The sequence below is a fragment of the Rhinolophus sinicus genome, linkage group LG03 (assembly GCF_036562045.2).
Source record: "Rhinolophus sinicus isolate RSC01 linkage group LG03, ASM3656204v1, whole genome shotgun sequence".
NCBI lineage: Eukaryota > Metazoa > Chordata > Mammalia > Chiroptera > Rhinolophidae > Rhinolophus > Rhinolophus sinicus.
The window spans coordinates 71,475,908-71,491,122 of NC_133753.1; the positions used below are offsets into that span (position 1 = coordinate 71,475,908).

General features: G+C 38.5%; 1 protein-coding gene across 1 annotated transcript; it reads left to right on the forward strand.

Moving 5' to 3' along the window:
- The first annotated feature begins 404 nt into the window (after positions 1-404).
- PARP2 (poly(ADP-ribose) polymerase 2) lies at positions 405-9,599 on the forward strand. The gene is made up of 16 exons (XM_019718451.2): positions 405-563; positions 1,468-1,629; positions 1,941-2,011; positions 2,604-2,654; positions 4,012-4,108; positions 4,567-4,642; positions 5,253-5,355; positions 6,090-6,252; positions 6,499-6,637; positions 7,482-7,545; positions 7,625-7,759; positions 8,034-8,161; positions 8,317-8,416; positions 8,749-8,847; positions 9,086-9,210; positions 9,329-9,599. Exons 1-16 carry the CDS (start codon positions 518-520, stop codon positions 9,486-9,488), a joined length of 1,719 nt encoding a protein of 572 aa, XP_019574010.2. The 5' UTR covers positions 405-517; the 3' UTR covers positions 9,489-9,599.
- The last annotated feature ends 5,616 nt before the right edge of the window (positions 9,600-15,215 follow it).

Sequence of the window (15,215 nt, forward strand, 5' to 3'; positions counted from 1 at the left end):
GTACCTCACCTCAGCCATTGAACTCACTTCGCTGGCCGTGAGTCTTTTCCAAGCTCCGGCTAAGGAGGCATCCACCGAGCCCCTGCCCGAGGGCGGGATCTACGGCATCTCCTGCCCAGTCTGCCCTCGCGCGGAGCCCCGTTCTCTGGGAACTCACCTCCCCGAAGCTCAGGGAGGGCCCTGCTAGGGCCGCTACTGGCCCTTGTCTCAGACCTTCCCAAGGGACATGGGGTAGAGTGACGCGCAGCACTCAGCTCGTAGCCCCACTGATGAGCTTCCCTCCGCCCTATGCGTAAAACTTGCTGTTCGCAGATTATATAAGGTTCCTGAACCTAAAGACATTTCAAGAGTAGGGTGACTTCCCACAACACATAGCGACATGCAAATGTAGGGTGTGTCTCCCCTGGCCCTTGTGGGCGTCTTCTCGCTAGGACGCACGCGCGCTGCCTTTTCCCGTCTTCTGGTTCTAGATCTGCGAGTCCGGGGAAAGGATCGATTACGTCAACATTCGGGCGTCATGGCTGCTCGGCGTCGGGGGACTAGCAGCAGGCGGATGCGAAGTTGTGAGTTTGTTGTTGGGGAGAGGGGTAGAATGCTGCGGGGCGGGAATTCGGAAAAGAAATGGCGCCCCCTAGCTCCTACCCCTTCCGTCACCCCCTGACCTGCTCCTGGCCACCAAACTAGTTTTTGTGCTAAACTTTTAATATTTCGGCTTTTAGAGCTTTCTGGATTACAGAATTGTGGACCTATAGCAACTAACGTAGTGCCAGCACTATTGTAAATATCTAATGCCATACAATTAGGAGAAATTAATTGTAAGGTGTTATTTTATGTACCACTAAGAAAAGAAAAAACGCTTCCAGGTAAAACATGATTCACTTGCATTGTAAGAGGCATCATGCCCAGGTTCAGAGGTAGTAAAATTCAAGTCTTAGAATCGATGTCTCTACTTTGTGTAATATGTTCATAAATGCATAGGGCCATCCTACAGATTCAATACTGTTGTCATCCGAATTTTACAGTTGGGGGAACTGAGGTACAGAGATGAAATAACCACTGCTGGCTTCTACAGCTAAAAGAGTCAGAGCTAGGCTCTAAGGTCCACACAGACTCCAGAGCACTCTAGTAACCATTATCTCATACTACCAAAGGTAGTTTAAGGGTAGGTATTTGGACACAAGTAAACAGAAGCCATAAGCAGGCTGTGAGATTCATGCATCGGACTATGAACTCACAAGAGCCCTGTGGCTCCATTTTATTTTTAGTATTTTATTTTATTTGGCTAGAATAGCAATTTAGGAAGCAATTATTCAGACTGTTATCAAGAATTGTTATTATTTCTTTGTAAACTTACAAAACTATCCTAAACCATCTCTTTAAAAAGATGGTGTTTTTTTCAAAGGACTATATTCACTGTGTACTCATTCTTTCTTTTGCATCTTTTTCTACCATTCTTCTTGTCCTTAGCTTCTATAGCAGCAAATGAAACTCAAAGAGTTAATAATGGCAACACAGCTACAGAAGACTCTCCTCCTGCCAAGAAAACTAAAAGATGCCAGAGGCAGGGCGTGAAAAAGGAGGCTGTGACTGAAGAGAAGGTGGATAAAGACAGAACAGAAGATACGAAAGGTCAGCTTCATGTTGTAGGCTAGAGAGGACATGAGGCAGCAAGGAGGTCTCTGGGAGGAGTGAGAGTGGGGGATATCTTGTTCTTTCAACTCTTATCTCTTCCTTTCTTGAAGATATAATAAACTTTCTATCTGTGGGGCATAGCACAGGACTAATCTACTTTCTTGTAAACTTCAGTTTCATGTATTTAAGACAGATTGAGGCCGGGGCAGATCAGGATTGCTTAGGAAGGGCAAAATTAATTATGACAGTTTTCTGTCTAACCACGATTCCCATACAAGTAACCATAGTACAAATCTGTCTTTCCTCAGAGTCTGTGAAGACCTTGCTGTTAAAGGGCAAAGTTCCCGTGGACCCAGAGTGCACCCCCAAGGTGGGGAAGGTAAGAGACTCCTTGGCCCACTGATTTCTCAGAGAGCAGTGTTCTGTTATTGGGATTCCCATCTGGAATATTGCTAGTTTTCATTTTACGAGTCCTCTCCAAAATATTACTAGTGATTAATTTTCTCCAAGGCTAAGAGATGGGAGTGGTGAGGTTTGGGGTCAATAATCAGTGATTTTAACATGGTTAACTTCTGGGGTTGTCATCAACTTTTCACACCTCATTTTCTTTCTCAATTAGAAAATTATATCATTATCAAGGAAGAAATGAGAAACTGTGCCCTAGTATGGCATGAGTTACTGATGAATGGGAAAAAAATTTAAAGAATCCATAAAAAAGGCTCCCTCTGGAGCAGCTTTCCTTTAACTGAATTAGAATCATTTGTTTCTGTAATTCCAAAAGCCAACGTGTTTTCATTATAGGAATGACATCTTACTTGTGAAAGAACATACTTTTGTATTTCTTTCCCTGAAAGATGGATATTGGTAGTGCTGGAGAATGACACCTAAGGGATAAGAAAATTTAGAGCCTCACATAGGCTCTCATCAAGGCTGAGACTATATAAATGTCAGATTTTTTCTTTTCTTTCCAGGCCCATGTTTATTGTGAAGGGAATGATGTGTATGATGTCATGCTAAATCAGGTAAGGGGAGGAGCCATTCTATGTATGGGAATTTCTTCTTGTTAACTGATGACAGTGTCCCAGTGCCCAGTTTAATTCTGGAGTCCCTTATAGTAGCCAGTAGGGCTTCATATTCCCAAGTACATGGCCCTAGTGCAGTCTACCTGATGTGGAGTCCTCGATATGAAGCAGATCTCTTTGCAGATTTCTTTTATTGAACCTATGAACAATCTGTTCATACCATTTCACACATTTCCTAAGAGGTTGTTGGGCTTTTTCTTACTGGCTTCGAGAAACTTTATATAATATGGAGAATGGTCTTTCGTCTATAATATAAATTGCTTATATGTTTTCCAAATTTGTCATTTGCCTTTTGATTTTCTTTATGGCATACTTTTTGTCCTTACTAAAGTTTAACATTTTTATGCTAAATTGTTCTTTTTTTTTTTTTTAACATTTTTCTCTTTGTTTATTTTTGTTGTTTCAAAGAGATAATACATTTGCCTGGTTAATATATTTCCTGAATATCTCTTCATATTTGAACCATCGTATATAGCTACCTAGCATTCCTTTGTTACTGCTTCTTTCACTTACAATATCATGAGCAAATAAAAAAAATTGAAGGCCCCTTTTTGTCCTAACATCCTATGAGTCTGTAATATGAGCAGTAGTGGGTAGGAAGGGGCAGCACACTTAACAAGGAAGAAGAGTGCCTGGATAACCAGGACTCAACCTTATAGCACAAGCTGCTGTTCCTTCTCATACACTCCTTGTCCTCTCTGAGTAAGTATTCACAGTATGCCTCTTTTAAGATACTAGTCACATTCTATCTGAATGTTTCCAAGTCGGCTCAGGTTAGGTATGGGACAGATGTGGCAGTGGTTTCTCCCTTTCTTCTATCCCCTCCTGACATTGTCCTGTGCTCAATTCATTGTCAGATTGCTGCAGCTGACAAAACACAGCTGTAATTCGAACTATTGAAGAATAAATTATCTAAACAAATAAGCATAATAGTTACAGACCTTTGGGGCATCAAAATTGTTGGGAGCTGGAAAACACATATAGCTTAGGAAGTACTTATGGAGGGAGCTAAGACAGGAAAAAAACAGAAGGAACCAAACAATATAGGACATTTGAGGTTGGGTAGAAAGTTTTAGGAAGCTTCCAGGCTCCAGCTTTAATTCCTAGGAATCTAAAGTTTAATATAGAAACCCCTTCTTAAATTCTTACTCTCACAAGAATCTGGTTTTCTTGCCCCTTGCTAGCCTTTTCCTTACTGCAATTACTGGCACTTCTGATCAAGGAAGAGTCAGTCATTGGTTTATGCAGCCTCTATTTACAAACCTCTTTTTGTTCATATTTGTTTCACTCATCATAGACCAATCTCCAGTTCAACAACAACAAGTACTATCTGATTCAGCTATTAGAAGATGATGCCCAAAGGAACTTCAGTGTTTGGATGAGATGGGGCCGAGGTAATGACTTTTATTACGGATTTTCTGAGTTTGTCACTCAGAATGCCAGAAACAACTTAGTGAGTGGTCAAAGGATCCTCTGGGTTTAAATTGGTGGAATTGAGGCTTGTAACCTGGGAGGGGCTCCGGAGTCAAATTGTCCTTTTTGAAACTGGGGAATGGGAGACATCCTCATTAGGAAGTTCCCGTTGGAAAAAGTCTGAGCAGCCAGTTCTCAGTCACAGAGAGTGAGAACTCTGTGATTGGTCTGCTAGTGCTGCTCAGCAACTATGGCAGTTAGCAGGTAACTAATCAACAGGATCAGTTCCCTAAGCGCTTTCATCTTCTCCTCCCCTTCTCCCCTCGCCCATTTGTCAGATGCTAAGCAGAGACCTTAGAGAGCTGGCTTGTTACTATTAGAGAACTCTTCTTGCGTTAGGGGACAGGGAACCATCTTATGTGTGGCATTTACTTTGCAGTTGGGAAAATGGGGCAACACAGCTTGGTGTCTTGTTCAGGGGACCTCAGCAAGGCCAAGGAAATCTTTCAGAAGAAGTAAGTGCTAAGAAATGAGTACAAAAAATACCCTTCTTCCTCTTGGATGTATCTTCTTTAAGAATTCTATAATAAGTGTGATTTGGCCTAAATGTTAATGTATTTCCACAATGACATTCTGTGATTAGAACCCCAAACTTCATCCTTAGTTAGTGATTATATCACCTGGAACCTTGAAATTGACTAAAAACAGAAGATTTAATATATTTAGCACATAACCAACAATTTAGGAAATTTGGGAAAAGTGGGATGAGAGTATCCATCTAGAGTTTAAAAAATTATTTTACTATGATATGAAGAACTTTTTGGAGTCTCTGGGAACATTTCTTTCAGAGAAAGGGATTGGATAGGCATCTTTTGTCTTAAATCTCAATGACTTTTGTGCTGTTTCAGGGCCTTTGGGAAACCCAAGTGTCCTTTTTTCCCCATTTTTTGTTACCTTTGTTTCCAGAGCTTTACTGTTTATTCAGGGTCCTAATTTAGAATCCAATTGATGTGTAATAGAGCTCTGTTGTGGGAAATAAAGTTTGGAGATATTCTAAGGAAACAATTGCAAGCCCATCAATAATAGTAGACCCTTATTTTTTTCTCACCACCTTGGACTCGGCAGATTCCTTGACAAAACAAAAAATAATTGGGAGGATCGTGGGAAGTTTGAGAAGGTACCTGGAAAATATGATATCCTACAAATGGACTATACCACCAATACTCAGGTAAACTGACTATGTTTAGGGGAAATACTATTTCTTCTTAACCAAGGTGAAGTGCAGCAGAATGGCTTAGGTTAGTTACTAGACCACAACAGGCCAGGGTATTTTGAGTCTTGCTGTTTCCCACCTAAGAAAAGATTACAGTTCCCTTAGGGGTAACTTTCACTCATCTTGGTAGCCTTGAAGGGGCTGTAGAATGAGGATAGAATGTGCTTTTCTAGTCTGTTATTTACTAAGATTCTTAAAAAATCTTAGGTCCCGTTTCCAGAAGTTTAATGTTATGGATCAAGAGAGGAGTAAGAGTCAGATAAAACTACATTTAAAGTTGTCTTCACTTACTGTTATATACCACAGTAAAAAAAAAAAAAAAAAAAAAAAATTAACTTTGCCAAACTGAAATGCAACCAGGATGCTGAAAACTGTCCTGGAGAAATCTTAGTTTTTTCAAGATGAGAAGATCTGAGACATAATAGCTGTTTTTATATACTTAATGACATTGTGTTAGGAAGGCCTGTTAGGCTTATTCTGGGTGTTTAACTGTGAAAAAGCAGAGCAGGACTAGAAGGTGGAAGTCACACTGAATACTCTGACGAGGTGAATACTGGCATGGGCCTGTGTTCAAGCAGAGGCTGATGTTCACCTGCCAGAGATACTGTAGAGTCAGTCCTTGCAGGGAGCTTAAAATAGATCCTTACAGATTTTATGATTTTTTTTTTTTTTTTTTTTTTTTGCTATAGAATGAAGAGGAAACAAAGAAAGAGGAATCTCTTAAATTACCCTTGAAACCAGAGTCACAGCTAGATAGTCGTGTACAGGAGCTGATAAAGTTGATCTGTAATGTCCAGGCCATGGAAGAGATGATGATAGAAATGAAATATGATACCAAGAAAGCCCCACTTGGTAGGACTTCACATTCTATTCTCCATTCTCTTTTTCCTGCTTCCTTTAATGGGATATTTTTTCACCATCATGATTGAAAGCTTTCTGATGTTAATGATGAAGGAGAGATGTGGGGAGGGGTTGTGTGGAGGGAGGAGGGACTATTTTCAAAATTGAAAGGTGAGAGTCTTTGTTGGGCAGGGACATAAATACAGTTTATAGGATAGGACCTTAGTTGTGGAGTCTCATGTCTGCCTGGGCCTGCAGGGAAGCTGACAGTGGCGCAAATCAAGGCAGGTTACCAGTCTCTTAAGAAGATTGAGGATTGTATTCAGGCTGGCCAGCATGGACGAGCTCTCATGGAAGCATGCAATGAATTCTACACCAGGATCCCACATGACTTTGGGTAAGGCCTGTGCTATTATTACCCAACCATATCCCTTATATCACTCCAGCAACTATAATCTTTTTAATCTTTCATTTCTAAGGAAATGATCATCTTGAATAGATACAGAGCCAAAATGATTTATAAATAGCCTAATTAATCAGCTTGCAAGTATGGGATGCAGTCTCCTGGCCTGATTACAACCATATTCTCTGACCAAGTGGAAATTACCAACTCAAGAGAGAATGGGTTTATTATCCAACCAACAAGTAAAACACCTTCAGGCATAATACCCTCTATTTCCTATTCTTTAAGGTGACTGTAACCATACCAACACCATTTCTATGAACTCAAATGATATTAGGTATATAAAATATGTTTACCTTGATACATGTTGATTCTGTATACATTTATCTAAATACAGTTGATTCTGTATTCTGGTGCTTATTTTATTCTTTCTGTTGCTTTATAGAGCTCTGTGACCTAGAAATAACTTTGAATGGTCTACTGCTTCTAGACAGAACTATATCCCAACTATTCCTTATTCATGGTGATAAATCTTATTTAAAAAAAATAAGATCCCATGAAAATGAATTTCAACTCTAGTCTCAAATGTCAAAATCTATATAGTTTGTTTTATCAAACTATAAAGTTTATCAAACTATATAGTTTGTTTTACCATACTCAGAGTATATACATCATATCTCTATATATTTGGAAGTTAAAATCTCTTTAATCTCTCTCTCTCTCAAATGGAAAACCCCAGTTTTTTATACCTTTTTCTAAAGGACCTATCTTTAGTCTGTTATTTTTAGTCATGTGCCACTTATCAGAGACTTACTATGGGTTGTATCTCTGTCCTTAGACTCCGTACCCCTCCATTAATCCGGACAGAAAAAGAACTGTCAGAAAAAGTACAACTACTAGAGGTAAGAGATGTGTAGATTGGAAGTATTAAATCTCTGTCCTGGGTTCCTCCCACACTGATTCTATATCTCATCTTGTCAGGCTTTGGGAGACATCGAAATTGCCATTAAGTTGGTGAAGACAGAGCTGCAAAGCCCAGAACACCCACTGGACCAACACTATAGAAAACTACATTGTGCCTTGAGCCCTTTAGACCATGAAAGTAATGAGTTCAAAGTAAGAAAAATGACCACTTATTTTCATACTTTTAAGACCCACCCCCCCACACACACATGTTTTCTGGCTACTTTGATTTAAGAGCAAACTTTCATATGGGGCAGAATTTCTATTTACTAGGAATTTGGGAAGTTAAATCTCTTTTGAACTGCCTTATGAGACTATTTGGGGGCAGAAAGGTCTGCCATTGTATATCAGAGGCCCTGAAGTTCTTCAGTTCAGCCTGGTCTTTTATAAAGAGTCCACATCGACCATTTCTCATTCTTTTTCACAGGTGATTTCTCAGTATCTGCAGTCTACACATGCTCCCACACACAGTGACTACACCATGACCTTGCTGGATGTTTTTGAAGTAGAGAAGGAGGATGAGAAAGAAGCCTTCAGAGAGGACCTTCAAAACAGGTCTCAGTTTAGCTTTCGGTTTGATAAGACATTCCCTTACCTGCAGTGCAGTTATGGAATTTACAGAGAAGGAAGGCTTTGTTGGCTTTTTTATGCTTATGGCCTATGTTTGCAGAAGAGCAACAGAGAATACAATAATAATGGCTTTTCCTTAGGATGCTGCTATGGCACGGTTCCAGGCTGAGTAACTGGGTGGGAATCCTGAGCCGTGGGCTTCGAATTGCCCCTTCTGAGGCTCCCATCACAGGTTACATGGTGAGTAGAAATTGAACCCTGGAAGGAGGCACAGGGCAAAGGATACAATCATTTTCTCAGTCCTTCCCCTCCCCCCTTGTTTTCTAGATTAGAATTAGGTGGTACCCTTCCAAGCTCACTTTTTATTATATCCTTTATTTAAATTCTTAAATATATCCATCCTTTCCCCAAAAAAGCAGAGATTGACCAGTGCTTCTAGCTTCTCTAGAACATAATTGTGAGGGGAAATGGAACAGGGTCTCTGCTGTGTTTAGGAACACAGGGTCAGTGGTACAAACCGCCCTTCTAACACAATAGGTTAAGCAGTTGACCTTGGTGTGTATATATTTCAGTTTGGAAAAGGAATCTACTTTGCTGACATGTCTTCCAAGAGTGCCAATTACTGCTTTGCTTCTCGTCTAAAGGATACTGGACTACTGCTCTTATCAGAGGTAAGGCAGGAACACGTGATCCCTAGTTTATTATTAGTTCCTATTCCAAAGAAAAGTTTGACCATGGAACCAAGAGGTTCACCTGGGATAATTTGAGAGGGGAGCCAAATACAACTTCTGTTGCATTGAATTCCTCTACTGGAATATGGGAAGAAAGTACTGGTGGGATTTTCTGTTGGCTTTAGAGCCATCCAATTCTCAGTAGGATGTGGGTGTTCAAAGATCGTTTGCTTTGCAGGTAGCTCTAGGTCAGTGTAATGAGCTACTAGAGGCCAATCCAGAGGCAGAAGGATTACTTCAGGGCAAACACAGCACCAAGGGGCTGGGCAAGATGGCTCCCAATCCTGCAAGCTTCATCACCCTGTAAGTACTCAGAGTCTTGATGGCCAGCAAACTCCTTTTGGCCAGATAAGACTCTACTTTCTCTATTCCAACTTCTGAACCAGAGGTAGTGGTTGACACACTTTCCTCTATTTGGCAGGAATGGGAGTACAGTGCCCTTAGGACCAGCACATGACACAGGAATTCAGAATCCGGAGGGTTACACCCTCAACTACAATGAATTTGTTGTCTATAATCCCAACCAGGTCCGTATGCGATACCTTCTAAAGGTTCGATTTAATTTCCTGCAACTGTGGTAATGTTGATATTAAACAAACCAGAGAATATAAATAAATGATCTTTAAGAAAATAGTCAATGTAGTACTTTTGAATTTTCTTGCATTTTATGTAATAAAAATAGTACAAATCTACTACTGGCTTCTTTGGGCTTTACTTCTGCAAGCACATATTTCTTCTGATGTTAGTGTATCTTCATTTCCATTACAGAAAGTATAATTGCTCTGTGTCTCTCACTGCTAGCTGCAGGTTACTCAGGATCCTGGGGCTTTTTTGTTTGTTTATTTGTTTTGTTATTAAAGTAGAGTTGACATACATACAACATTATATGAGTTTCAGATGTACAACATAGTTATTCAACATTTATATATGTTACGAAGTAATCACTGTAATAAATCTAAGAACCATCTGTCACTGTACAAAGTTACTGTGATACTATTGACTATTCCCTATGTTGTACATTACATCCTGTGGAATCCTGTTCTTTAACAGCAGAATAGTCTCTGTGCATTGAGGAATACTAGTTGAGGCTAATGCTTTTTCCCATTTAATTCAATTTTTCTACAAACTGGAACTGGTTTGTTATTACAGGAAGAGAAGAGGCAGCAAAGGCTGAGTTGGTCCCTTATTTCCAATCTTGCCTTTTCCCCCTGTTTACCAACTGCAGGCCAGGTCTCCCACCACTTAGCATCTTAGGACTCAGCAGATGTCCAAAATTGGGAAAGCACTTGGATGACTATTACTAAGTCTAAATACATCTTGGGAAGGAAAGGAGAGAAGTAGAATGAGTTTCGATATATCTTGCTCCATCTAAGAAGTACCAAAGTCCAAGGATCCAAAGACCTTCTGATTATTTGTAAAGACTGCAACCAAAGATACACACACACACAATACGCTTCGTTAGATAACAATGAAGTTTATGTAAATGAAACAATAGACTGTGACTTTTTAGAGATAAGACTGTCAATATCTATCAAAATTTAAAATGTATACACCCTGTAAAAATTATAGATTTACATGATTACATAGATGATGTCACTGCAGCATTGTTATATGCAAAAAGATCCATAGATAAGGAACTACTTAAATATATTCACTCACTGAAATACTATGCTACTGTTAAAACTGAATAAACTACACTTTTCTAAAAAATAGAAGAGAAGGGAATACTCCCCAACCCATTCTACAAGGCCGTATAAAACCAAAACCAGATAGATATCACAAGAAAAGCAAACTATAGACCAATATCCCTGAAGAATATAGATGCAAAAATAAAATACTTCCAAGCTTAAACCAGCCACTTATAAAGAGGATTACACACCATGACCAAGTGAGATTTATTACAGGAATACAAGGTTGGTTCAACATATCAAAATCAACCCATGTAGGAGAAAAATCACATGACCAGAAAGAGCATTTGGCAAAACCCAACACCTTTTCATGATAAACATTCAACAAACTAAGAATCGAAGGGAACTTTTTCAACTTAAAGGACTTCTACGAAAAACCCACAGAAACAATGAAAGCGTTCCTAAGATCAGGAACAAGACCAGAATGTCTACGCTCACCATTTCCAGTCAGTCTTGTACAGGGTTCTAGCCATAGTAATTAGACAAGAAAAAGAATAAAAAGACATCCAGACTGAAAAGGAAGAAGTAAAACTATATTTGAATGTTATATGATCTAATATATAAAAAGCCCCAAAGAATACATACAAAAAGAAATTAGAAATAATAAACAAGTTCAACAAGGTTGCAGGATACAGTCAATCTACAAAAATAAAATTGTATTTCTGTACACGCAATGAATAATCTGAAAAAGAAGTTAAGAAAATAATTCCACTTACAACAGCATCAAAAAATAATTAGAAATAGATTCAACCAAAGCACAAAACTTGTACACTGAAAGTACGTTGTTGAAAGAAATTTAAGAAGACTTAAACAAATGGAAAGATGCTCTGTTCACGGATTGGAAGACTATTATTAAGATGGCAATACTCCTCAAAGCAATCTACAGATTCAATGAATTCCTATAAAAATTCCAACAGCTTTTTTTGCACATGTGGACAAGACAAACCTAAAATTCATATATATAATTGCAAAGGGATCTTGAATAGCCAAAACAATCTTGGAAAACAACAAAGTTGGAGGACTCACACTTCCTGATTTCAAAACTTACTACCAACGCTATAGTAATCAAGACTGTGGCACTGGCATAAAGATAACACAGATCAATAAAATTGAGAGTCAAGAAATAGACCCATGCATCTATGGTCAATTTTTTTTTTTTTTTAACAACGATGCCAGGACTATTAAATGGGTGAAAGAATAGTCTTTTCAATAAATGGTGCTTGGATATCCACATGCAAAGTAATCAGTTTGGAACACTACCTCATACTACATGCAAAAATTAACTCAAAATGTATCAAAGACCTAAATGAAGAGCTAAAATTATAAGCTTAGAAAATACAGAGGGAAATCATTGTGACCTTGGATTAGGCAATAGTTTCTGAGATACAATAGCAATAGCACAAGCAACCAAAGAAAATAGGTAAATTAGTCCTCATCACAATTTAAAACTTTTGTCCAATCATTTATAAAAGGGTGCAGTAGGATACAAAATTTCAACTTGTTTATAAGTGTATTTCTAAGAAATGTATAAAATAATCGAGAGTGGCAGAAGCAGGTCAGAGCAGCCTCCAATGCATGCACCTCCAATGAACAATGCCAACATTGAAGCCCTTGGTTGGAATCTGCATAGTTGGAGATCTTTGGTGCCATTTTAGAGATCTTTGGATTTCATCAATCAAACTGACTGCAATTTTCCATACAAACCCTGAATTTGGGTCAGAAAGTGGCCACAGTAGGTACAGATCAATCGAGCTGTCTTATAAGATGATAAATAGATATCTTTTAAGACCGGAAAAAACAAACAAACAAACAAACAAACAAAAAACAACTTTTGTCCATCAGGACACTTAAGAAAGTGAAAAGACAACCTGAAGAATGGGAGAACATATTTGTAAATCATAATCTGATGAGGATCTAGTATCCAGAATATATAAAGATTCTTATAATTTAACAATAAAAAGACAAATACAATTAAAAACCAAGCAAAGGATTTGAATAGACATTTCCCCAAAGAAGAAATACAAATGCCAATAAGCACATGAAAAGATGCTCAGCATTATTAGATAGTAGGAAAACAAATCCAAACCACAATGAGATTCCACTTGACACCCACTAGCAGGGCTATAATAATAAAGACCAACAGCAAGTGTTGGTGAAGATGTGGATGAATTATAACTCTCATACATTACATGAGAATGTAAAATGGTACAGCTGCTTTGGAGAATAATTTGGCAGTTCCTCAAATAGTTAAACGTAGAGTTACCATTGGACCTACCAATTCTACTCCTAGGTATATAACCAAGAGAATTGAAAAGAAACGTTTACACAAAAACTTGTATGTTGATAGCAGTGTTATAATAGCCAAAAAAATGGAAACCACCAGAATGTCCCTCAACTGATAAATGGACAAACAAAATATGATGTATCTATAAAATGGTATCTTATTCAGCTATAAAATGGAATAAAGTACTGATACATGCTACAACATGGATGAACCTTGAAAACATTATATATAATAAGTGAAAGAAGCCACACAAAAGGCCACATATTGTATGATTCCATTTGTATGAAATGTCTTAAATAGGCAAATCCATACAGTCAAAAAAGTAGATTAGTGATTGCCAGTGGCTGGAGGAATGCATGAGAGGGGAGTGACCGCTTAATGGGTACAGTGTTTCTTGTTGGGATGATGAAAATGTTCTGGAATTAGTGGTGATACTTGTACAATATTGGAATATACTAAAAACCACAGAACTGTACACTTTAAAAGGTAAAAATAAATTATATCTTAATAAAAATTATTCTGAATTTTCGTGACATATTTTATCCTGTATAAATATTGGCCCAAAAAATGTTGCATTGAAATGTACATACTATGAAGTTTGAGTATCAAAATTCAGAGGCTCCCAAAGAGTAAAGCAGATAAAGTGAATGACCCATTAGATTTAAAAAATGGGGAAGGGATAAATATTCCTTTCAGAAGAATTTCAATTAATGTTGAAGGGTTAGGGAAATAGAAAATCATTAGAAGACTATAGTAATAACTGCTATAGTCAAGATCAATGGATGACTGCTAAAATTAGTCAGTGAAACAGGACATTTGCATTGTCTCCAAAAACCTACCTCAGAATTTATTGATTACTGTGGTGATTTTAACATACGACCACAGATTCTTTGATACCTCTTCCTCCTGGAGCTTTAATACCCCTCGCCTTGAGTGTGGGCTGGACTTAGAGTGACTTGCCTCTAACAGAGTATGGAAAAGGTACACTAAAAAAAACCTGGCAAACATCAACTAAACCTTAAAAGTGATCAAGATATACATCACTAGTGATAAAAAGTAAGTCATGTTGATACATGTGCTTCTGATATGATGTAGCAAGACGAGCACATCATCTCTTGTATTCCTTCTTTAAATCCGTAATCTCAGTCTATTCATGAGGAAACAGTAGACAAAGCCAAACTGAGGGACATTCTACAAAACACCTGATCAGCACCCTTCAAAAGTGTCAAGGTTATGGAAAGACTGAAAAACTCTCACAATTGGAGACTGGGGAGACATGATGACTAAATGCAATGTGGTACTCTAGATTGGACCCCGGAGCAAGATAAAGACATCAGTGGACAAATCATGTCTGCAGTTAATACTGTGCCAGTTAATTTCTTAGTTTTGATAAATGTAGCATGGTTATATAAGATGTTAACATTAGAGGAAGCTGGGTGAAGGGTACACAGGTATACTCTGTACTATTTTTGCAACTCTTCTGTAACTCTTAAATTATTTTTTAAAAGAAGAATTAAGAGCCACTCCACTGGAGAAGCATCAACACAGACAGGTTCTTTAGCGCTGTAACTGTATCTGGTTCCTGGTTCTCCTTCCAAATACATGGTAGGATGATACCTCCCTCTCCTTTGACAATAGGTAGGGCCACGTGACTTACTTTGCTCATATTTATAATGTACGAATGGAAGTGATGTATTTTATTTCCAGGTGGAAGATTTAGAGCCAACAGGGTTTTTGCCATATTTCCTGTTTCTTGCCTTTGCAGTCAGTGAAGCATAGATCTCTTAAGTGTGAGCAAAGTAGAGCAGAGCCCCCTCACTGGGAAATGGCATGAGTAAGAAATAAACCTTTGCTACTTCAAGATTCTGGGGTTGTTACCACACCGTAACCTCAATATCCTAAGTGATACAAAACGTACCCTCGTCCTGGATAGAAGCATGAGGTATCTGAGAGAATATCAGTTAAATCTACATAATAACCAAGACATTTTTGAGGAAGAATAACGAGGTGAAACTTGCACCACTGGATGAGTAAAAGAACACTCAAGCTAGCACTTACTGAACACTTACCACAAAAGCGTCAGCTACTATTCTAAGGGTTTTACACATCTTAACGTATTGAATCCTCATGATAGCCCCACGAAATAGGCACCATTCTTGTGCCTGTTCTAAGGATGGGAAAGGGAAGCATGAACTCAGGCAGTCTTGTTCCAAGTCCATGCTTTTAGCCATTTTGTTACCCCCTCTCTCTAGAGTAGTGCTTCTCAAACCCTCTGTGATGAACAGTTGTCTGTTTCTTTGTTTTAATGTCTGATCTGTCACGGACCAATACTTCTG

Bases quoted from the DNA above. Each gene is read 5' to 3' on its own strand.
- PARP2 (XM_019718451.2), top strand. From the start codon at position 518: ATGGCTGCTCGGCGTCGGGGGACTAGCAGCAGGCGGATGCGAAGTT. The intron at 2,655-4,011 runs GTAAGGGGAGGA...CACTCATCATAG, and splicing joins ATGATGTCATGCTAAATCAG to ACCAATCTCCAGTTCAACAA. The intron at 6,253-6,498 runs GTAGGACTTCAC...CTGGGCCTGCAG, and splicing joins TACCAAGAAAGCCCCACTTG to GGAAGCTGACAGTGGCGCAA.